The 22,303-nt window shown below is 56.1% G+C and overlaps 2 protein-coding genes across 2 annotated transcripts; both read right to left on the bottom strand.

Annotated features, from left to right (window-relative positions):
- Positions 1 to 2,840: 2,840 nt before the first annotated feature.
- Positions 2,841 to 5,287, bottom strand: TFF2 (trefoil factor 2). Its single transcript, XM_078062500.1, has 4 exons — positions 5,200 to 5,287; positions 4,397 to 4,546; positions 3,377 to 3,523; positions 2,841 to 2,878 (listed from the first exon to the last, which is right to left on the bottom strand). Exons 1-4 carry the CDS (start codon positions 5,285 to 5,287, stop codon positions 2,841 to 2,843), a joined length of 423 nt encoding a protein of 140 aa, XP_077918626.1.
- A 12,531-nt stretch (positions 5,288 to 17,818) lies between these two features.
- Positions 17,819 to 20,319, bottom strand: TFF1 (trefoil factor 1). Its single transcript, XM_036094356.2, has 2 exons — positions 20,244 to 20,319; positions 17,819 to 18,009 (listed from the first exon to the last, which is right to left on the bottom strand). Exons 1-2 carry the CDS (start codon positions 20,317 to 20,319, stop codon positions 17,819 to 17,821), a joined length of 267 nt encoding a protein of 88 aa, XP_035950249.2.
- Positions 20,320 to 22,303: the final 1,984 nt, after the last annotated feature.

Genomic DNA, 22,303 nt, shown 5'->3' with positions numbered 1-22,303 from the left:
CGGTCTTTTCCTCTCTTTCTTTAGGCAAAGGGGGCAGGGAGGGGTGTCAACAGAGGGGCTGGGCCCCTGGACCCCACAGCAGCAGCTTAGGGGTACAATGTGTATGTACCACCTCTCCAAAACACATGGAGGGAACACGTAATACCTATGATGAGTACACACCGGTCCTCATTATCCACGGATCCCTATTTGCAAATCCACCTACTCGCTAAAATTTATTTATAGCATGAACTTTGCCAGCCGGAGTCCAACAAGGTGACGCTCTGCCTTCTTGTTTCAGCTCTCAGAGTGAAGGCAGATGTCTTCTCATGGCCTGTTTGGACCTCGTTTTATGCATTCTTGTGCTTTTTGTTGGTTTTGCTGTTTAGATGGTTCCCACGCACAGTGGGGAGGCGCTGTCGGGTGGCCTGGGGCGCGCGGCTGTGACATGCTGTGCACACGTGTACGTCCAGCCAGGGCCTACAGTGCTGGCTGTTGTGAGTCTAGTGTTCCTGCACCAACATGTATATGAAATAAATGGTCTTTAAGCAGAAACACACATCCAGCAAGGTCACGTATTGATCCTTGATGAACTTGGTCAGGAGGCGCTCAGGAACCTGACCCTGTGTGTCCCCCAGTCTCCATGGCTCAGAGGTTCCTAATTCAGTGTCAGTGACTTTATGGAACACAACTACCTTGAATAGAGAACCCCCTGTCGCGTATTCAGTATATGGCGAATGTGTCGTGAATATAAGGAGTAGGTATGTGTTCTTAGGCTCTACCCACATTCTGGACACAGCCATGCTGCTCTGCACACAGAAAGGGCTTTTCAACACGTCCCCGCCTGGTCCTGTCAGGACAAGAGAGCAGAGTCAGCTCTGTCCAGACTCTCCGGAAGGAGCCCCCTGTGCACCAGGCAGCTCACGAAGATTCGTTTCAGTTCCCACTGCAACATGGCTAGGGATGGAATTAGTACCCGTATTTTACAAACAGAAAGGCTGAAAATCTGAGAGATAGGAGAACCTCCCCGAGGTCACACACCAGCGATATCAGCCCACAGGTGCACTGTGACATGTCCTATTTTTCCCTCGGCCAAAAGGCTTCTCAGAGCATCTGTCTACCTGAGCCGGCCAGGCAAGGACTGCATGACCCTGGGGAGCCGGGAGACCGCGACAGTGGAATTGAGGGGCAGAACTGGACTTCCCCTGCCTCTGCTCCAGTTGGGGGCGACCACTGCCAGACCCTGTGCACCAGCCTCCCCGCTCCCCCACCAGTGGGGTCCCACTGGAGCAGACACCACAGAGGGGACCAGGGAATTACCTCATCGCAGGAGGAGAAAGAGGAAGGTTGGCTTTTCTGACGGGGTGAGTTTGAATGTCACCAGCTGTTGTTCCAGGGCAACGAGGACCCTAGGGTGGCCCACCTCAAGGAGGAGGTGGGGGGCAGCACTATCTCAAGCATGGTGGGGTGCCACAGAGTGACCTGCAACCTGCAAGAGTCAGAGTACCTGACACGGAGTAGATCTGCCAAGTCCCCCGGGCCCGTGGCGACGGCCAGTGCAGTTCTTCCAGAAGCCGCCCTCAGTTATCAAGATCGGCTCAGAACCCAGGGTGCGCTGCACTGGGGAGACCCCCGCCCAGGGAAGCAGGACTGGGGAGGGGGCATGAGGAGAGGACTCTGAGGAAGCACGCCCTGTCCCCGCACCCAGAGATGCGTGCCGAGGGGCCCGCAGCCTGAGGATGGGGGCCAAGGACCAGAAAATGCCCAAGGAGGGCATGAATCCAGGAGCTTGCACTGAACCCAGGGTGCAGGACGGCCACGACGCCAGTGCTGGGGGCAGAACCCCAAACTCTCCGTCCAGGGTGTCAGGACAGAAGTGCTGTGCAGCGGGCTCAGGCTGGAGGTGGCATCGGGAAGGAAGGACAAGCCACAGAAAGATCTGCCCGTGTCCTCCCCCTGCATGCCCACCCCCGACCGAAGAATGCCAGGACCCTTCCACCGAGACACACGCTAGGTTTTGTGCCAAAACCCTCCCATAGGCTGGCTTCGCCTCAGTGGCAGTTGTCGACCTCCTCTTTGGACCCAGACTTCGGCACGTCGCCACAGCTGCTCGGGGGTGGAGGATGGGAAGCGTCGGAGCCAGCCCACCCCGCCCCACCCCTGCGAGGACGGATGGTGGTGCCCCGCACTCCTGCAAAAGCCATAGTCTGGGATGCATTTGGTAAAGGCGAGGCAATTTTGTAATTGCAATCTGAAATCAGACGTTACTGCAAGAGGTTTTCAGGGCTAAAGTCATTTGAGTTCTATACAAATGATTGGGAATGGGAGCGATCGTGGATCGTGAATTCCCCTTGCCTCTGGGGTGGTTTGCACCGGCTGGATGAGTTGTCCCCCCCCCACACTCACCCCCCACACCTGTATACACGCACACTCCCTCTCTCCCTCTGTCGCTCCACTTCTGTGTTAATGAAGCCAAAAGGAAATTTAGCAGACCTTAAGGGTTTTCTTTATTTGAAGAAACGTATGTTGAACCAGTGAAAAGGATAAAAAGCAGATGAAGGAAAGCCAGGAACTCTGGAGACATGAGATGCGATGGTGAGTCTTCTTCATCTCCAAACACCCAGAGAGCCTGGTGGGTTCTCGGAAGGGACTCCTCTTAATAATGGCAATCTGGAAGTGTGAAATGCCAATGGGTGGGGACAGTGTCTGGGGGCCGAGGGAGCCCACGGCCTTGGGGGCTCCTGTCAACAGGCCCGTGACCGGACTTCCTGTCCAAGGAGCTCCCTCCCGGGGCGGGGGCAGGAGGACACTTCTCGGGGGTCCATTCTCCCCCACTAACTGGCAATTGTCCAGAGAGACCCTTAGGTCTCTGCTGCGCTCTTTGGCTCACCCTGATGTTCTGAAACGGGGAAAGGAAAGCGTCCAGCATGGGCACGCTGCCCATTTTGGGGGACGCGCCGGACCTGTCCTTGGTGTTGATAACTCAGGGTCGGAGACGCACTGTAGCTAAGGGGGGGGGAACCGGACCCTGCTGGGGTGGCCCTGAGCAGGCCGCCATGGGCAGAACTTGTCCCTCGTGCTCACGGGTGAGGGAAGAGCGAGGCCCACAGGAGAAGGCCCACGTCCGCCCGGCACCCGGCACAGCGCATGGCAGTTAGTGGCCCTGCCAACCCGTGGCTGCAGGACAGTCAGCTGGGCGGCGCCACCAGCTGGGCGGGGATCCAGGGGCAGGGCTGAGGTGACCCGCTCTCCGCAGCCATCGCACAAGCCACCCTCAGAGCCGCCTTTTCCGGAGATGGTCCCCACTGGGCTCGGGGGCCCGGCCCCGATGGGGGCCAGGCCTGGGGCCGGCTTGGGGCCCGCCTCGGCTCCCAGCCCCCGTCCCGCAGGACGTTACCTTCCACAGATATTGGGAAGAAACACCAGGGCACGTTGACGATAGTGTCGGAAAAGCAACACTTGCGGGACGCACACTCCTGAGGGCTGATGCCCGGGTACCCGCAGTTCCTACGGGCGGACACTTCCATGACACACTGCTCCGACTCTGGAAAGGAGCAACACGGAGACTCAGTGAGGGCAGCTCAGCAACCGGCAACGTCTCTGCCCGTCCTCCCACGGGGATGCGGCTGGGTTCAGCCTCCCTGTGTTAGGAGGGGCTGCTGGACCACGATCCCCCAAGGACCGTCTAAGGGTTGGCGTCAGCGCCTCACCACCCAGGGATCTGCACGACGTCCTGGGGCCTTGGGAAACTCAGTTCGCCTCTCTGGACCTGATATTTCCATCTGTAAAATGGGTGACCACCGTACTCTGATGAGAACGGGCGGTGAGCACCCTTTAAGCAGGTGAAGCATTTTGCTGAAGTCCTGAAAGCCAGCAATGCTTCCACCAGAGAAAGGGCCCTGCCTAAAAGCCAGCCATGTGTCTTGTCCCCTTTGGAGCCCAGGGAACCTGCAACGGCTGTGGCCGGGGGGCCGTGGGTGCCAGGCTCCACCCCCACGGCATGCTCTGCACACGCAACTTTCTTCTGTGCATGCCTTGGCACGAATAATCACCTTCTATTTTGCGAGTGTGAGCTGCCGTAAACCTCATCCTCAGAAGAATATCCTGGAAGTCTTAACTGAATCTCTTACCATTTGAGGCCTGTGAGCAGTTATGTGGAGAATGTCCTATTAACTGCCTTCATATCCCTTAAAAGCTCCTTCAGAAGTCGCAGCTTTACAGCTAAGAGAGGCCTGGGAGCTGTTTTTCCTTCTAATCGTACAAGAAACTGTGATGGCTTCTCACAGATGTCTGTGGGAGGGGCGAGTGGCTGACCCTTGGGGCTCCAGGTGGGGACAGCGGGCCAGGGGCCGCTGTCTCTTCCCTTCTGGCTGGCTGGGGTGGGGACGGGAAGAGGGCCAGTTCCTTGGCCAGTTACCTTGCTTTGGAAGGGAGTGGAAACACCAGGGGGCGTTGGGGACTGTGGAGTCAAAGCAGCATCCGATGCTGAAGCACTTCTCAGGGGTGATGCCCGGGAAGCCACAGTCCTTCCTGTTCTGGACTGTGATCCGTGAGCACTGGCAGGGGGCTGGGGAGAGAGCCTTGGTCAACCTGTCCCCCCATGGGACCCCGCCTGCTCTCGGGGGCACTTTCGGACCCTTCCCCGGGTCCAGCGGCCACACAGGGAAACCGCAAAGTCTGATCTCGCCCAGATTTCAACTATGCAACGTCTTGAGGAACAAACAGGGCTTTGCAGAAATTATTAGTTTAAAAAAAAAAAAAAAGGAAGGAAAAGACTTCAGGAAATATGGCAGATGGTGGACCTCGGGAAAAGTCAAGAGGAAAGGTGACCAAGGTGGGCTCCAGATGCCCTGGGGGCCACCTGCCCCAGCCCCTCTCCCCAGCCGGCCCCCCAGCACCTGTGGTCATGGAAGGAGGCCTTTCCTGGAGGTCTCACACACCCCTGGGTGTTCCTCCCGAATGGCAGAAAAGGATGCACAAATGCAATCAGCCCACATCATGGAGCTCAGGATGCCTTTTTAGCTACTTCTGCTCTCCAGTGAGCCCATCATACCACCCTGTGGCTTTGAGGAAGACAAACAAGAACAGAGACCCACCAAGGGCAAGGGACTTGCATACGCCCATTGCATTTGGGGTTTCTCCCGGCTCGCGGGCCTGAATGCTCTGTTGCCCAGTCAAGGACGCCGAGCTGCACGGGGTGACATACGGGTGGTCACTTACAAGGTTTCTGGGCCGCCACCAGGGAACACAGCCACTTGTCCCCCAGGACGAGGAGCACGGCCAGGAGCTGGACGCTTCGAGATCCCATGTCCACGCCACACGCTGGGGCCGCCTGCAGAATGCGCACCGCCCACTGCCATGAGCTGTTTTATAATGTCCTCTGTTTGCTCAGCAAACTCAAATAACTTTTCTCTGTCCCCTGTGGCACCAACCCCTCGGGTCCTTTGTTGGGAAAAGGAGCTGAGATAGGCCGCTGGGCAGGAGACCGAGTGGCCGCGCCTGCAGGCCAGGCTTCCGGCAGGAGCTCCCATGCCGCCCCGGGGCCAGGAGCCAGGTCGCACCAGGATGCCAACGTGGAAAAGCGGCCACATGCACGTCTGGCACTGGGCACACCCAGGGTCACACCCAGGAAGGGATAAGCCTGGTATGTCTCCTGATAAAGTACGTGGTTATCACATGATTTTTTTTTTTTTTAATATTAGACCCAAGGTTACTGGGGAAAACGACCAGGCCGGCAGAGGCATAGAGAAGACCCCACCTCAAGGTCGTCGCAGATGCCTCTGCCAGCCCCTAGTCTTCTGGGTCTCCTTGGCTCCATCTTGGGGAGGGGCTGCTCCCTGTGGGCATGAGGCTGGTGTGTAAAAATCACATGCTTGTTTCAGCAACCCCTGAAATGCCTCTGTTTTTCTTCCATGGGAGCCCTGTGTGTTTCCTAAAGACGTAAGCCTGCCCATGCGCAGGGGTGCAATGCTCCAGGGCAGAGTCCATGGATGGGATGGGGGAGAGGGGAGAGGAGGGACAGGGAGGCACCCCAAGGGACAAAGAGGGAAGATTTGGGGCAGAGAGGAGGCCGTGAGCCCCCACCGCCTGATCCCTTGCAGGAGGGGCCCCATCTGTAAATCGTGGGTTGAGCAGCCAGGGACCCAGAGATGCACAGAATCCAAAACCCAGCGTTCTCGGGGTCCAGAAAGCTTCTGCCTGACCCACTCCAGCCCCTCCAGTCCAGGTCCCTGACCCCCTGGGCAGCCACCACATTCCTTGAAATCTTGGAAAGTCAACTTTCCCCATCCCATGTCTCCGCCATCCTTGGTCACCAGCAAGACATAAGGGTCCCGAGTGACCATTGTCTCCCCACTCTGCTTCCTCTCCCTGACCTGCTACCCACTTCCTCCCACTGCCCCCATCCTGGCCCTTCCAGGAGTCCTGCAGAACCCCCTCATCCATGCCGAGCCCCTGGTCTCTCCCCCTCACCCCCGGCACCAGCAGAAGCCTGTGCCTTCCCAGAAGACACGCTTCCCTTCCCGGACACGCTTCCCTTGTGCTCATCCCAGGAGAGGTGCTCGGGCCCCACCCAGGGCACCAACTGTCCACACGGTGCTTCTGTACGAGTTAGAAAAAGGCTCACTTGCTTCAAGACAAGTTATTTGGAGCTGTGGGCAAATCATGATCATAGATGCAACATCTCCCATATCAGCGGCGCCCTACCTGAGTGCGGAGCTGTGCACAACACACCCTCCGAGACCGTGCTGGGCGGCCGCGTGCCCATCACAGGGGCTCAGGCCGGGGGGCTGCATGCTGGCCTTGTGCCCGTGTCTCCCCGTGCATGCAAAACCATGCTCCTCGGGATGCAGGCTCCCGATGCCCCTGCCCTCCTGTCATCTCCTGACCTTCAGCCTGTCAATTTTGTTAAGGATTTAAAGATTTTTTTTTTTTTTTTATTTATTTGAGACAGAATGAGAGAGAGAGCACATGAGAGGGGGGGAGGGTCAGAGGGAGAAGCAGGCTCCCTGCCGAGCAGGGAGCCCGATGCGGGACTCGATCCAGGGACTCCAGGATCATGACCTGAGCCGAAGGCAGTCGCTTAACCAACTGAGCCACCCAGGCGCCCAATTTTGTTAAGGATTTAGCACTGAGTTCAGCGTCCCTTGTCACGCCACGACCTAGCAACATCCCACATGGCTTCTGCATTCCAGTGAACAGTTCATCCAAATTCATAGCCACTTGGCTTTTCATTTCCTCCTCATCTCTAGAAACATCCGTCCCTACTCCATGTCTGCCACGTGTCTCCCACAACCACACTTGGAACTCATCCTCTACTCAGAAAGAAGACATGCTAATGTCCTTTCTGTTCAGGATGTCCTAAGCGTCTAACATCTTCTCTGTTACTCCCACCACACCTGTTCTTCAAATCCTAAGGCCCTCCACTGCCTCAATCCCTCTCTTTCCCTCTGTGAGCACCATCATGCCCGTCCCTTCCACCCTCCCTCTTTCCCAGCCTGGTCCCCACGGTCCCCACTCTATCTGCTCCTCCCGCTGTCCTGGTACGCAGCGTGCACCCATCTGCTTGCTGTCTCCAGGCCCAGCCCCACAGCTGAGCCCGCCTCACACATGCCTCCGACTATGGCCACTGTCCATGCAGGGTCTCAGATGGATCCTGGCTCTCACTGGCATTATAATCCTTCTTTGAAGCTATCCTTCTCCACCCCCTCTCACTACCATTCTGCAAACTTTGGGGGGTGATATTGTCTATCAGTTCACAGAGAAAACAGAAATCATCAAATGGGAACTTCCTCAGATATCACCCACGTGGACCTCTGCTTCTGACTATGATGGAGAGACTGGTACCAGACTCTCCCTCCCCGGCATAAGAAACTGGAACTATGTGACAGAGCATGTCCAGATGCTGAGCAACAGGCAGAGGCCGGCTGAGAGAAGGAGGCAGTGCAGGAGTCCCTCGGTCACCCTGTGCTCTGCCTGGAACTACCATCTGGACCACAGCCCAGCGAGGTGACCGCACCGAGCAGGCAGGCTCGCCGGGCTGTGGGGACGGACGCTGGAATTAGAAGCCACGGAGGCAGTGGATTTTCAGGGTAGGGGCCCAGAGAAGAGGGCGCTCCAGAAATATGAGTGGTGGTCTCTCTGGGGTTTTAGTCAAAGACTTAGCTGCCCCTGAAGACAAGGGCAGGCGGCAGAAGCTGCCGGGAAAGAACATGCACTTGGGAGGGGAGAACGTAGCGGGGCAACCACAACACAGAAATCGTCTGAGCTCTGACTGCCATGGGGAGAAGGCTTACTGGCCAGGTGGGGCATTCAGGAGGGACTCAGAAGGCCATGTCATGTCTTACTCAAAATACCACAGACACGGTGCCTTAAAGAGCTGACATTTAGCTCTCACAGTTCTGGAGGCTGGAAGTCCAAGATCAGGCTCCCCACATGGTCTGGTTCTGGGGAGGGCCCTCCTCCTGGTCTGCAGACACCACCTTCTCACTGTGTCCTCACCTGGTGGAGAGAGAGAGAGAGAATAAGCTCTCTGGTGTCCCACCATGAGGACTCCATCCTCAGGACCTCACCTAACCCTAATTACTTCCCAAAGGTCCCACCCCCAAATACAATCATATTGGGCGTTAGGACCTTAACAGATGAATTTTAGGGGTACGCAAACATTCAGTCCACAATATGCCATAAAAGTAGGCTTGATCTAGTTCTAGAGGAAAGGCACTCTGTGCCTATTCTAGCAGAACAGTAAAACAAGTCTTAAAAGAATCAGGTTCACCTGGCAAGCAAATTAACTGCCCAGCAGAACAAACTCAGCAATTTACTAAGGGAGACAATAAAACCCAGACACACGACATTGTATCCATGATGTTTCACACAAAACCAGACACCACCAGATGTGGGAAGAAGCAGGAAAACGTGACCCATAGTCATTAGAAAGACCGGTGAATAGAGATAGACCCAGAAGCTGCATTTAACTGCTCAAACATTTAAAGAAACACAAAAATATGAGGGAACACATTTAAAAATCTGAATGGAGAATAGAAACTAGAAAAGAACCAAGTGGAAATTCCAGACATGAAAACACAGTATCTGAAAGGAAAAAATCCACTGTATGGGCTTTAGATTAGATACTGTGGAAGAAAGAGCTGGTTTATCAGAAGCCAGCGCAGTGTAAATTCTCCAAACTGAAGCAGAGAAAGGGGGTTGAACACAATGAACAGAACTTCAGGGCCCCGGGGGGACAGTGTCAAGGGGTCTAACAGACTTGTAATTGGTGTGCCAGAAGGAGAGGAGAGAATAAGTATTTGAAGAAATAATGGACAATCTGGGGGGGAAACTTGATGAAAAACATAAACCCATGTATCTTAGAAGCTCAATAAACTCCAAGCAAGAGAAATACAAAGAGAACCATATCAAGGCAAAGCATGATCATATTGTTGAAAATAAGTGATTAAAAGAATTCTTACAGCCCCTGAAGTTCCCCACATTCAGGGCAATGCAGCTGACTTCTCGCTGAAACGGTGCACACCGGAAGGAACAGAATGACGATTTTTAAGTGCTGGAAGAAAAGAAACCAACTGTTATAAGGTCAGAATTTTATACTCAGTGAGAGTATCCCTCAACGATAAAGGCAAAATCCTCTTTTAAAACATGGATTTTGTTTTTTCAGAGCAGTTCTGGTTTCACAGCAAAAATGAGCAGAAGAAGGCACAGAGATTTCAAAATACTTTTTTTTTTAGACAAACAAAAACCTCGAGAATTGGCCACTTGCAAACCTGTTGCCTGAGAAATTTTCCAGGCCGTTCTTGTGGCTGAGGAGGGCATGAGTCCCACGGGAGGTGCCACCACTTCCCACCTGGCCGGCTTCCTTCAGCGCGGCACCTGCGTGGTCTCGGCGCCCGTGTGCGTGCGCCGCGCAGTCCGGTCGGCGAGGCTTCTCCCTTGGTTTGCAGCAACTGTCTCCCATCTAGGGTCTCAGCCACAGACAAAAGTTTGGGGTTTGGGCCCCGACCAGACAAAAGCTTGCTTCCTTAATTATCTTTAAAAAGTGGAACTCTATATATGTCACTCCCTTGCCACCCCGCACTCCCCACAACCTGTAGGGTAAAGACCAAGTACAGGTTCCTGAGTGTGAAAAGCAAGACTCTGTAGGAACTGGTCCCCCCCCCATCACCACCACCACTCTCTTGTGCTACTGGGCCTCTGACAGTGTAAGAACTTGCTCTTCTCTAGACGCACCCTGACCGTTCAGCCTGCCCGCCCTTCAGCTCCTAACTCAGGAGCCACCTCTTCCAAGAAGAATTCACTTTCACCAGAGTGAGGACAGGCACCCTTCACCCCCCACACACACCCTAGTTCACCTAGTTCGCAGTACCTGCACGTGAAGTGGATTTCTACATTCCTTATTCCTTTATTGATTGTACGAAAGAGAACAGCTAACACGCATTGCAGGCTGACTTTGTGCCAGGCGATCTTCTAAGGATTTCACATGCTCTATCTCGTTTAATCCCTACAACAGTCCCGAGTCAGAGCTAAGATTTCACCCCCATTTCATGGTCTGTAGAAGTAAAAGGATTTGCCCAAGTAACAGGGCAAGTTCGTGTAGGGTAAGATGGAGACCTCACCTCACTCACGTTGTATCCCGGAAACCTGACCTAGTGTGCGCACATGACTGGGGGCGGGGCATGGACAAGTGGGTAACACCCCGGGAACCGAGGCAGGAACTTGTCACCTTGTGTTGCCTCTTACCCAAATTACCTTCTGTAATTCATGAAACAGTATCTAAATATGGATATATGCAAATAAACTAGGCAAGCCTCCTCCTGTCTCCTGATTAGTATCTTCGTCTATAAAAGGAGAGATGGAAAAAGGAATTTTAAATGCTTTTCAAAGTCTCACATGCCTTCTAAAACCTGAGTCGTATAATATCTCGTTGTTACAGTATCATCAGGGGAAAACGTATTTTTATTTCCAACATTTACATGCATAATCACACCAAATCCAGAAAGGCAGAGGTCCCCCACCAGTCTTCCCAGCATTGTAAGTTTCTGGTTTGGTTTCTGCAGTTTGGTTGTGCTGCTCAATAAGGTGGGTAAATAACAGAATCTTTTAAAGCCCAGGACTAAATGTATCTACATAATAAAGAACGTGGCCAAAGCTGGGAGAAGAAATAAGCAAATCAACTGATGCTGCTGGGAATTTTGATACTGAATCTGGGAGGGAATGACATCGGAAATGTCTTGACAAGTTATATTTGAGGGATATAATTGGACAGACATAAATTTTAGCACATTTTTCAGGGTGTTGTGCGATGAAATTCCTCCTTGAACTTCTCTGAGAGATTTTCATCGAGATCTAAATTACTTTAAGGTGTCTCTTTGGTGTCTGAGTGGGTGCTTTGTTTTGTTTTATTTGGCACCATGCTGAGACAAGCCGCGATCTGGCCAATCTTAAAACTTAAAAATGCTTGAGGGGCGCCTGGGTGGCTCCGTTGTTAAGCGTCTGCCTTCAACTCAGGTCCTGATCCCAGGGTCCTGGGATCGAGCCCCGCATCGGGCTCCCTGCTCGGCGGGGAGCCTGCTTCTCCCTCTCCCTCTGCCTCTCCCCCTGCTCATGCTCTCTCTCTCTCTCTCTCTATCTCTGTGTCTCAAATGAATAAATAAAATCTTTTAAAAAAATGTGACTGTGTCCTAGGAGCCTTTGATACCTTCCAGTAAGTTCTGTGCTGGATTTGCCAAGTGTGTCTCTCTCTTATTAGCTGATGTTTCCTATCAGGGTCCAAGCATTGAACATTTCCACCGACCGCCCCTCCCCACACTCACAAAGAAAGGCGAGGGAGTTTTCTTAAACTCACAATATCCTTCCCAGTGACCCTACAAATAAGATCTTAAACCACAATTTGGCTTCAAGAACCGGTTCCTGGTCTAATCCTTAGATCAACATTTTCTGAACAGAATCCTGTTATTGTTTGGAAATTATCCAGAAGCAATGGAAGCCTCCAAGTACACGACCAGTCACAGAACAGAAAGCCTCGTGGATCAAAGCCACAGAGAATGGTAAATCAATGTACACCATGTGTGAAAATCAAGAGGCAGGAGAAGTGGCAGGTTAATGCTTTGCCGGGGGTGCAGGTGGATGGAAGGACCACATACCTGGACCCTGGGTAATGTTCTGTCCTGCTCTCAGCCTTCCCACCAACGCAGGGTACCCAGGACCAGCAATGGTGCTTGAGCAAGGGCCTAGGACATGGATGGCACCAGGGGCCACCATGCCTGAGCTTTATCAGACTCAGGGCAAGCATTGCCAGCCCAGCTGTAGCCCATGGTGACCCACAGGGCAGCCGTGACATTAGTCTGTGTTTCTGGGGCTGACACATGGGCCTGATTAGGGCCATGACAGGGGTTACTGATGGGTCCCTGATTTAGAGATATCAGAGTTTTCAGCCTGGACACTCACAGTCTGCTTCTGATCGCTTGGCCTTTCCATCCCTCCCTATCTATGGTACATTTCTGCTCATTCCTTTCTTTTTATTGTGTAACACATCCTACAGGTTACCAGCTGTCTACATTTAGGACATCTCAGGAGCGCCACCCACATCCCACAGGCCACAAGTTTCCCACTCTCTGTACTTGACACATTTTCAGTTTCGCATATTGCATTTGTTTTCCTACCGTTATCGACAGATTGACCAGTCTCAGATGTGGAAGATGATCATGACACCTGCCCTTTGGTGATCTGCATCGATTAGGGCTCCTTGGTAGCAAGGAACAGACACCAGCTGTCACGGGCTGAATTGGGCTCCCACCAAATTCATCTGTTGAAGTCCTGACCCCCAGTAATCAGAACGTGACTTGATTTAGAGATAAGATCTTTCAAAAGGTGATTAAGGTAAAATGAGGCCAACAGGGTGGGCCCTGAGGCAGTAAGACTGGTGTCTTAGGACACAGACGTGCACAGCGCGACGCCCATGGGAGGACGTGGGGAGAAGGCTGCACACACGGACTCGGGCGGAACCAGCCCTGCCAACGCGTGGATGTTGGACATCCCGCCTCTGGAGCTGGGAGACGATAAATGTCTGTTGCTGAAGCCACACAAGGTGTGGTCCTTCGCTGCCGGGGATGGTGCCCGCCGACTAGCACACCCACTCACACTGAAGGAGAAAGCGGGGGAGCGGTTAGTATCCGGAGCCCCAGCCCCACCAGCCTCAGGGTCAGCACGTGCTCCCGCACTGCCCTGGGCCCTCTCCATCGTCCTCCGCACCGCTCCAGCCCCGGAAGCTCCTCTCACGTTCTGAGATTCTGAGTCTAACAAAGATACAACTCTCTCCCCCGCCGGCTGTCTACCTAGGAGATCCCCAACTGCCCCCGAAACGTGGAGCTCCCCCCACGAGAGAGGTCTGAACTTTTGTCTGAAGTCCTTGAAGGACATGGAAAGTTCTAGAAGGTCTCCTGAGTTTCTGCTTTCCAGGCTGGTAGAAGATGGGCAGGATGGCACAGACAGCTTTGCCAGGTATTAAATGGGTCAGGTTGGCATTTCAGCTTCATGCCTAGTAAAACCAAGCCAACTTTAAACAGACACATCACTCCATTGCATTGCTATGAGGTGGAAAGCCTGTTTCTAAAAGCAAAATAGAAAATATATAAAACTTTCCACTGCCAAGCAATGTATTCAAAGACAGCAATTATCAGGATGGCCTCCTCTCTTCTGAGGGAAATCCAACGGTGCAAGTTGCAGAGGGCTTGCCCCCAAATGGCCACCCTCAGCCCAGCTTCCCCGGGGCCCTTTAAGAGCTGAGTGTGTGTGTGTGCGTGTGTGTGTGTGCACGCGTGTGCATGCGCATATGCACATGCATGAGAGACACGTCCTTCTTTGTGCCTTATCAGCAGAACTGTTCCCACGAAAGCACTTTATTGTTACAGCTGCCTGTTCCCACCCCTCTCCCCAAGGTGCGTCAAGGACTCAGGGGCCCCAGGCAGCCACCAACTGGCCACCCAGGACTCTCGCTGCTGGGAGAGGGGGCCTGGAGGGGGGCTGGGAGGGGGCCAGGAGGGGGCCGGGACGGTGGTCTGGAGGGTGGCCTAGAGGGGCCAGGAGGGGCCTGGGAGGGGGCCGGGAGGGGCCCAGAGGGGGCCTGGAGGGTGGTAGTCTGGAAGGGGTCAAGAAGGTGGCCTGGAGGGTAGCCGGGAGGGGGCCAGGAGGGGCCTGGAGGGGACCAGGAGGGGCCTGGAGGGGGCCTGGAGGGGCCTGGAGGGGCCTGGGAGGGGGCCGGGAGGGACCCAGAGGGGGCCTGGAGGGTGGTAGTCTGGAAGGGGTCAAGAGGGTGGCCTGGAGGGTAGCCGGGAGGGGGCCAAGAGGGGCCTGGAGGGGACCAGGAGGGGCCTGGAGGGGCCTGGGAGGGGGCCGGGAGGGACCCAGAGGGGGCCTGGAGGGTGGTAGTCTGGAAGGGGTCTAAAGGGTGGCCTGGGGGGTAGATGAGAGGGGGCCGGGAGGTAGATGAGAGGGGGCCGGGAGGGGGCCAGGAGGGGCCAGGAGTGGCCAGGAGGGGGCCTGGAGGGTAGCCGGGAGGGGGCCAAGAGGGGCCTGGAGGGGACCAGGAGGGGCCTGGAGGGGCCTGGGAGGGGGCCGGGAGGGACCCAGAGGGGGGCTGGAGGGTGGTAGTCTGGAAGGGGTCAAAAGGGTGGCCTGGGGGGTAGATGAGAGGGGGCCGGGAGGGGGCCAGGAGGGGCCAGGAGTGGCCAGGAGGGGGCCAGGAGGGGCTTGGAGGGGGCCAGGAGGGGCCTGGAAGGGGGCCGGGAGGAGCCCAGAGGGGGCCTGGAGGGTGGTGGTCTGGAGGGTGCCAGGAGGGGGCCGGGAGGGGGCCAAGAGGGGCTTGGAGGGGGCCTGGAGGGGGCCGGGAGGGGGCCAGGAGGGGGGCTTGGAGGGGGCCGGGAGGGGGCCAGGAGGGGGCCTGGAGGGGGCTGGGAAGGGGTCAGGAGGGGCCGGGAGGGGGCCTGGAGGGGCCTGGAAGGGGGCCGGGAGGGGCCCAGAGGGGGCCTGGAGGGTGGTGGTCTGGAAGGGGCCCAGAGGGGGCCAGGAAGGTGTCCAGGGGTCCACCCGACAGGCTGTGATGACTTCTCTGACTTCCCAGCCCTGAGAGCACAGCCCCTCACATTGTCATTGGGCCTCTCTGTCCTGCCAGCACCATGCATTCTCTCTTTGAACCCAAGGAGGAAGTCGCACGTCCCCAGTGCCCCCTGCCCCCAGCTCCAGCCTCCGCACCTGCTCATGCAGCCTCAGCCTTCACCCCTTGGGCTCCACAGCCCACCCAGCAAAGCTTCAGGGAGCTGGGGCTACCAAGGGATGGAGGGACCAAGGGATGGAGGGACACATGCCGGAGACCTGCCCTGAGCATTCCTTGAGGCCCTCGGGTCCTGGAGCTATCGGGGTGCGTCACCCATTGGCTCTCTGTCAGGCCCCCCCCGCACTGGCTGCCCGACTGTTTTCTCTCCCTCCCCTCGGCTGCAGCCTACTAGCGGATGCTTGGGGAGGTTGCAATTTTCCACAAGGACCGAGTGGCCTAGACCACTCCCTGTGTCCCACCTCCCCGGCAGGGACAGAAGGACGTGTGTCCGCACCAGCCTGAGGCAGGGCCATCCCGGCAAGAATCCCCAGGCTCTCTCTAGGTCTGCGGTCCAGAGGGTGGAGCCAAGATCATGCACCCACACATCCTGGACGGCCCATGGTGGATGGCGGACCTGGATTTCTCTCCGTGTCACATGCTGGGAGGGGGAGCTGAAGCCACTAGCCAGCCCTCCCTCGCTGGGGACCCACCTAGTCAGTCACCTTATCACCTGGCTGGGGCCCCCCGACCTGATGCATTCGCCAGGAGAAAGGCCCATCCCTGCTGGGCACCCCCAGCCACAGGAGCACTTCAAGTCACGGAGCCCCCGGTGTGCACGTCATGGAAAGTGTCACCAACGCCACACAGCTCTGGGGTGGGGGTTGGTAAAGGGAGACATCTCATGATCAAACTCCCCACTGTGTCAGCCCCACTAGAGACCTCATCTATTCAGTGCGTTAGGGCACCTGTGACACAGGAAGGAACAAGATGGGGGGTTGCTCTAGCCGCCCCCCCCCCCCCGAGCTTCCTCTCATTGCATCCTTGAAATTATCAGTAAGCCTGTGATCCATGAGGGTGGCCGGGCCGGTCGGGCTGTGGGTCCGCTCACACAGGCGAGCTGGTAAACATTCTCGGCCCCGTTCTCGTCAGTTACGGAGGGGAGACGGGATGAAGATAAGGATGAAGGATCATTTGGAAGGGAGTTGGTTTCGAGAACAAAGACATGCCTTTTGACTCTCCCCACACCTCCCTCTGTTGCTGCTCGCTTCTGATGCTGAGCCCGAGGTTTCCAGCCGAGAACCTGAGCCGCACAGATGGCTTAGGGAGAAGTTGCCAGGTGCAGAGGAGGGAACAAACGAATTGCCCGCATTCCTTTAACAGCTCAAGGGCCTGGCCTGGAGGACTCAGCCTAAGCGGTTTCACGTTGGGTGAGAGTGTGCCCCCACCCGTGGTAGCTGGGCCCTGGTAATGTGCTATCAAGGAACAGGAACCCCAGCCAGCAGTGCTCTAACCCATCAGAACATTTGGGTTGACTCAACATGAAGTCACAGGGTGGGTGAGTCAAATCATAGCTCAGGGATGTCAGGGCTCTAGTTCTATGGCTTTTCCTCATTAGCACAGAACGGCTGCTCGAAGCACCGCATCGCACTCTCACACCACACATCCAAAGGCAGGCTGCAGGAGCTGGCCAGGGCAGCAAGAGGGAACTCTTCTTCCAAGGAGGAAAAGTCATTCCCCAGAGCCTCCAAGTAGGTGCCCTGCCGCCTCATGAGTCAGAACGAAGTCCTAGAGACTCCTCCAGCTGAAAGAGTGGCCCCCGCTTTTTATAGACTGGAAATCAGGTAAGAAAGCAGGTAGGGAATGAGTAGCAGGTCCCCAGAAAACAGGCCTGGTGCTCCCTGTCAGCGGGGAAAGCCCATCTGCCTGGCGCTGGGGGCCAGAGCAGCTGTACTCCCCGGGACGCTCGAGCTGCCCGCCACAATGTAACAGCCTTGTACGCTGACACCAAGTGCTGGCATACACACCTCATTCCCTCCTCTGAGCCCGCGCCTCCCCGAGTTGGGGTGAGCCCACGCAGGACGAGAGGCCACATGTGGAAATGGTGTACCTCCCTCTCCAAGAGAGGACAATCCTTTGCAATTTTTTAAAAAGAACTGAAAGCACAAGTAACATCTCCTTTAATCATTAAGCCATTTTTGAGTCCAGGGGTGTGTGCCGTCTGTCCAGGAGCCGAGGTGCAGATGCGGAGGGCCCCGAGTGCCTGCCGGTGACGTGGCTGGGCTCCCGGCCGCCGGCTGAGGCCACTGCAGCTCCTGGCGCGTCTAGAGGGAGCACTCCTCTGAAGGTGAGGTGTGAGAAGGAGACACAGGCAGTGAGAACCCCACGGTTTGCTCACTTGTGAATAACTACCGAGACGCCACTTGGAAGCACCAAGGGGAAAAGTCCTTAGAAAACACTCCCCGCCCTCCTATTTCAGCTGCTCTCTCCAATCCCACCCAAGCAGGGAAAAAGCGCTACCAGGATCCTTCACGGGCTTGCACTCAGTGATGTGAAGAAACACAGGGACAAATAGGGCTCCTTGCCGAGCGGCCTCCCAGCCTGGTCTTTGTGTCCCCAACCCGACATCAGCCTGGTGCAGGCTGGACCACTCCCCATGCTCGCCCGTGGCCCCTGGTGCGGGTACAAACACAGCTGGCCGTGCAGGCTAGGGCCCTGCGCTCCCATGAGGTTTTCTCCCTAATCCTACACCTTCAGACCCCACAGAGCCTCCCTGGCCATACCGTCAGCAATGCTCTCCACGGCCACAGGGTGGAAGCACCACGGGACTCCACGAACAGTGTTGTCGAAACAGCAGCCTCTGGCTTTACACTGGGTAGGCGTGATACCCGGAGCGCCACAGTTTGTTCTGTGGTGGGGGGCCACCACACACGTCTCTGGAGGTGCTGGGGGCAAGGGGGAGGGTAAGTCGCTGGCTGACGTCCATCTTCCCTCTCCAGTTGAACCAGCAGCCAGCCGGTGCCACGGATGGGGGCTTAGGGCTCAGACTACAAGAGGGACATCCCAGCCTCATCTCCTGGTAGGAAAACCCTTCAGCTCAGGGCAAATGCAAGGTGCCCGGGATTTGCAAACTTTACACCTACCTACGTAATTTATCCATGCATTCGTTCACTTCAACAAACAATCCTTTAGCTTTACTCAATCAATAAATATCTATGGAACACCATTTGTGTGTGCTAGAAACAGAAATTAGCACCGCAAAAGTAGACAGTGAAGGTCGCTCAAGGACCGAGCTCATGTTGGGCCCCGTGCCAGGGGATGCACCCAGAAATTAAAAATAGAGAAGTCTTGGTTAAGAAGCTAACAGTCTAATGGAGGAGAAGAGCAAGTGAATGGAGGCCACCATGAGGCCACCCCACTGCACTGAAGGCAAGTACAGGAGGGACAAGGACAAGGCAGAGAACAAAGCGAGGAGGGCTTCCCATGGGAGGAGGTTACCAGGTGGGGATGAAGGACACGATGGGTGTACCCTGCAGAGGGAGCAGGTGTTCAAAGGCAGTCGAGAAAGAGCAAGGTGTATTTTAGGAGGTGTAGTCCGTTTGCAGGAAAGACAGAGGCTGGGGTGGGTGGATGCCTTCAACCTCTCAGCAGCTTTAACCCGGGGTTGGGGGGCGGGGGACGATGGGAGCCAGGACGGTGGAGAACACGCGGGTTGGGGGGAGACACGCTGGGGAGGCAGGGCTGCCGTGTGGTCCACACACGGGAACTGAAGGGGCTGAACCCGTTAACCCAGCCAGGCATTGAGAAGGCGAGCCCACGCGGGAGCTGCCCTCCACGGGCCTCTGCATTCCCCTCCACGGATCGCCTCAAGCTTTCTCTGAAGGAGGGGTCTGTGGCTTCACGGGAAAGGTCTGGCCCATCTCCCACCCACCGGCTGGGGGGCCTCTGCACACTTCAGCCTCCCCGCGTCTGGCTCCCCACCAGAGAGGGAAGGTGGCGTAGCCCACCCGCAGGGCAGTTGTGAAGTTGGGAGGAGCTGTGCGTGCATGTGTGCATGTGTGTGTGTGTGCTCGTGCACGCTCAGACACGGCTCTGTGTCCTGTCCACCTGCCGGAGGAGGAAGCGGCAGCTGGGGTGGGACGGGGTTCCAGGTTTCCGAGCTCTGTCCACCCATTTACCGGCACAGGACGGACCTAGACGGGAACGGTCTCTACCGGGCTGTGCTTGCAATTGAGTTTCTGGATGCCTTGTGACAGACTGCTAATGCACAGAGAAGGGGTGAGCCTCGGGCCAGAGGGCCGAGCGGGGTCGGCAGGGGAGAGAGATCCACAGCCCGGCCTGGGGGCGGCCGTGTGGCCACACTCCCGGCATCCTCCACGGCAGAGCCGCGTCTTCTCCAGGCCCAAAGCCCGCGTGTCCTTTCTGGCCTTAGCCTGTCCCTGCCTTGGGGGCATTCCAAGTGGCCACCTGGTGCCTCCGTCGTCCCTCTCCCTACACCCCTTTCTTCATCGTTCTTCATCGGGTCCTCGAAAGGTACCCCAAGATGCACGAAACCACGGTTCCTCTCCCCCTCCTCAAACCTCTATGGAAATCCTGGTTTTGAAAACCTGGGAAACTACAACAGCATCTAATGAAAATAAATAATACTTATTGAGCACAGGGTAGCTCGCAAAGTGCTCTCTGAAGGCCTTGTCCCACCCCCAAGCCCCTTGAGGCCGACGTCCCGGTCCAGGGGCTGAGATGGTGGCTCAAGGGAGCAGGGCACTCTGTCGCTTGTGGCACCCACGGAACCCGCACACGGGGACCGCAGAGCCTGTGGGGGTCCTCGGGGGACGCTCATCCACGGAATGGGCCCTTGGGCAGCTGGGTAGCTTTGACCAGAGGGAGGCCGGCTTGGACATCTGGGGAGCTGTTCTCCCACCACACCTCCGAGACCGCCCCTTGAGATCCGGTGCTCAGGGCGTCAGTGCCGGACACGGCGACCAGTGATCAGAGCGCCCACGTGCTCACAGCAGTACTCAGAGCTTCTGTGGCCGTGGCCCGGTTGCTGCTCTCCACGGGCCTTCACCCTCCCAAATCCTCCCAGGGCCCAGCATGGCGCTCAGCTCAAACACATGGTCTGTGGCTCAGGCACCACCAGGGGGGCTGATGCAGGAGGGGGGCCGCTTACCGAGCTTGCCCTGGGCCAGGGAGCTGAGGGTCAGCACACACACCAACACCATGACGCAGATCACCCGGAGTTCCATGGCGGCCGTGACCTTCCTCTCTGCTCCAGGGGAGACCACGAGTCGGGGATGGGACCCTGTGCAGGCCCTGCATTTTATGCGCAGGCTGTTTGCCTCAAGAGTGTTAGGTAACGTTTGCCTAAGGAGGGATCCCCCAGTCCTCCATTCCAGGTAATCGCCACTGATTAAAACGAGTTTGCTGATAAGGGCAAGTGCCGAGGCACGTAATCATCCTGAATGAAGGACTCGAGGTTCAGAGAGTCCCTCCTGTCCCTTGGGCCTGACCAGGTCCCTAACCGCAGCGGAGGCCCTCCTGCAGATGTCAACATTACACTCACGGAAGGGTGACTCATGGGAGAGCTGGCCCCAGAAGGCACGCTTGTGTCAACAGTGGCTCATGGGGTCGCCCTCCATGGCGGTCCGACTCGGAGCCGATGGGGCCAGTGGCCTTCGACTATTTTGAGAACCCAGGTCTGGGGGAGGGCCATGGCCGCACAAGAGGGTCAGGAAAGGAACAGGCTCGCACCCCCTCTCGCCCTTGGTCCCTGGGCCCTCGGACTGCAAACTTCATCTTTTCCGGGAGTTCCGTCTGTTGGGCATTCCCATGGCCACGTCGTAGGTCAGCAAATGTGCCTCACGGGGGAAACGTGGCTCATCCGGAGGGGTTCTCCCTCCAGTTGGCACTGACATTGAAAACTCAAGAACGGGGCGCCTGGGTGGCTCCATCAGCTATGCATCTGACTCTTGGTTTCGGCTCAGGTCGTGATCTCGGGGTCGTGGAATCAAGCTCCGCTTCGGGCTCTGCGCTCAGCTGGGAGTCTGCTTGAGATTCTCTCTCCCTCTGCTCCTCCCCATCCCCCCCTAAAAAAAAGGGAAAAAAAAGAAAACATGAGAGTGTCCAACATCCTACCTAGAGGAAGTGTGTATTTCAACTTATTTACCTAAATTAATTTTTCTGGTTTTCTCTTTCCCTCTACAGCACAGTCCTTTCAAAAATGAAGCTGTATATGTAAGAGCAACCGCTGAACTGACCAAACAGAGGTGCTCCTCCTCGCCTCTCCCTGTTTCAGGCCCCACAGTAAGGCCCCCTCGGCCTTATGCCTCAAGGGTAACCTCGGGCCAGCCCTCCCCTGGCCCCACCAGGTCCAGTTCCGTTCTCTGAGCCCTTGCTGTCCCCAGTGCATGGAGTGGCCTGCTGCCACACCACGTGGAGCATGCCTGTCCCCCAGGAGAGTGGAAGGTCGGTGAGGGCAGGGGGCTTCATCTGCTCTGTGCCTTCTGGTGGCCCTGCACCTATAATCGTTCTTATCTTATTCAATAAACATCTGTTGAGGAATGAATGAATCAACGAATGAATGAATGAGCAACGGGAGAAATATTTTTTCCTCAGTGAACAATGAGGCTCTGAGGAGAATTTGCCTTGGAGAGGTGCTTACTTTTCTAAGTGACCTGGTGAATCAGTCCTGGCAGCCCCTCTGGGAGGGGAGCCCCAGTCAGAACTGGGGGTGCCACATTCTTTGTGCCCTCCACCCTGAGCCCAGCACCCCCCCGAGCTGCCCAGTGGTGTCTCCAGAAGAGGCTCGATGTGCAGGACCCGGGGGCGGGGGGCGGGGTTAGGGCACAGAGTCCTCCGTGGAGGTGGGTTCAGTTTGCCAGAAACGGTGTGTGGGGGGGTGCCGGATCTGCAGTGATGCTCATGATCATGGAAGACCACCCCTAATTTCTCAGAGCGAAAGGGGAGCTCTCAGACACGGAAATGCAAATTGCACAACAATTTGGAAGAAAAGTGTGTGACTGTCAATGGAGTTGATGCTACGTAGACTTATAATCCAGCAATTCCACTGGCTCTAGGTCTGGTGTGTGTCCCACATAAATCCCCACACTTAAGCAGAAGGAAACAGAGACAAGTATGATCTTTGCAGCATTGCTTGTAATACCTTTAATAAAAAAAAAAAGAAGGAAGAAAAGAAGAAATGGAGAAGCTGAAAAAAGGAAGAAAGAGGAA

Source organism: Halichoerus grypus, chromosome 1 (assembly GCF_964656455.1).
Source record: "Halichoerus grypus chromosome 1, mHalGry1.hap1.1, whole genome shotgun sequence".
In the NCBI taxonomy this organism is placed as follows: Eukaryota; Metazoa; Chordata; class Mammalia; order Carnivora; family Phocidae; genus Halichoerus; species Halichoerus grypus.
The sequence above is the reverse complement of the archived record's forward strand: the minus strand, read 5'-3'. Positions and strand labels throughout refer to the sequence as shown.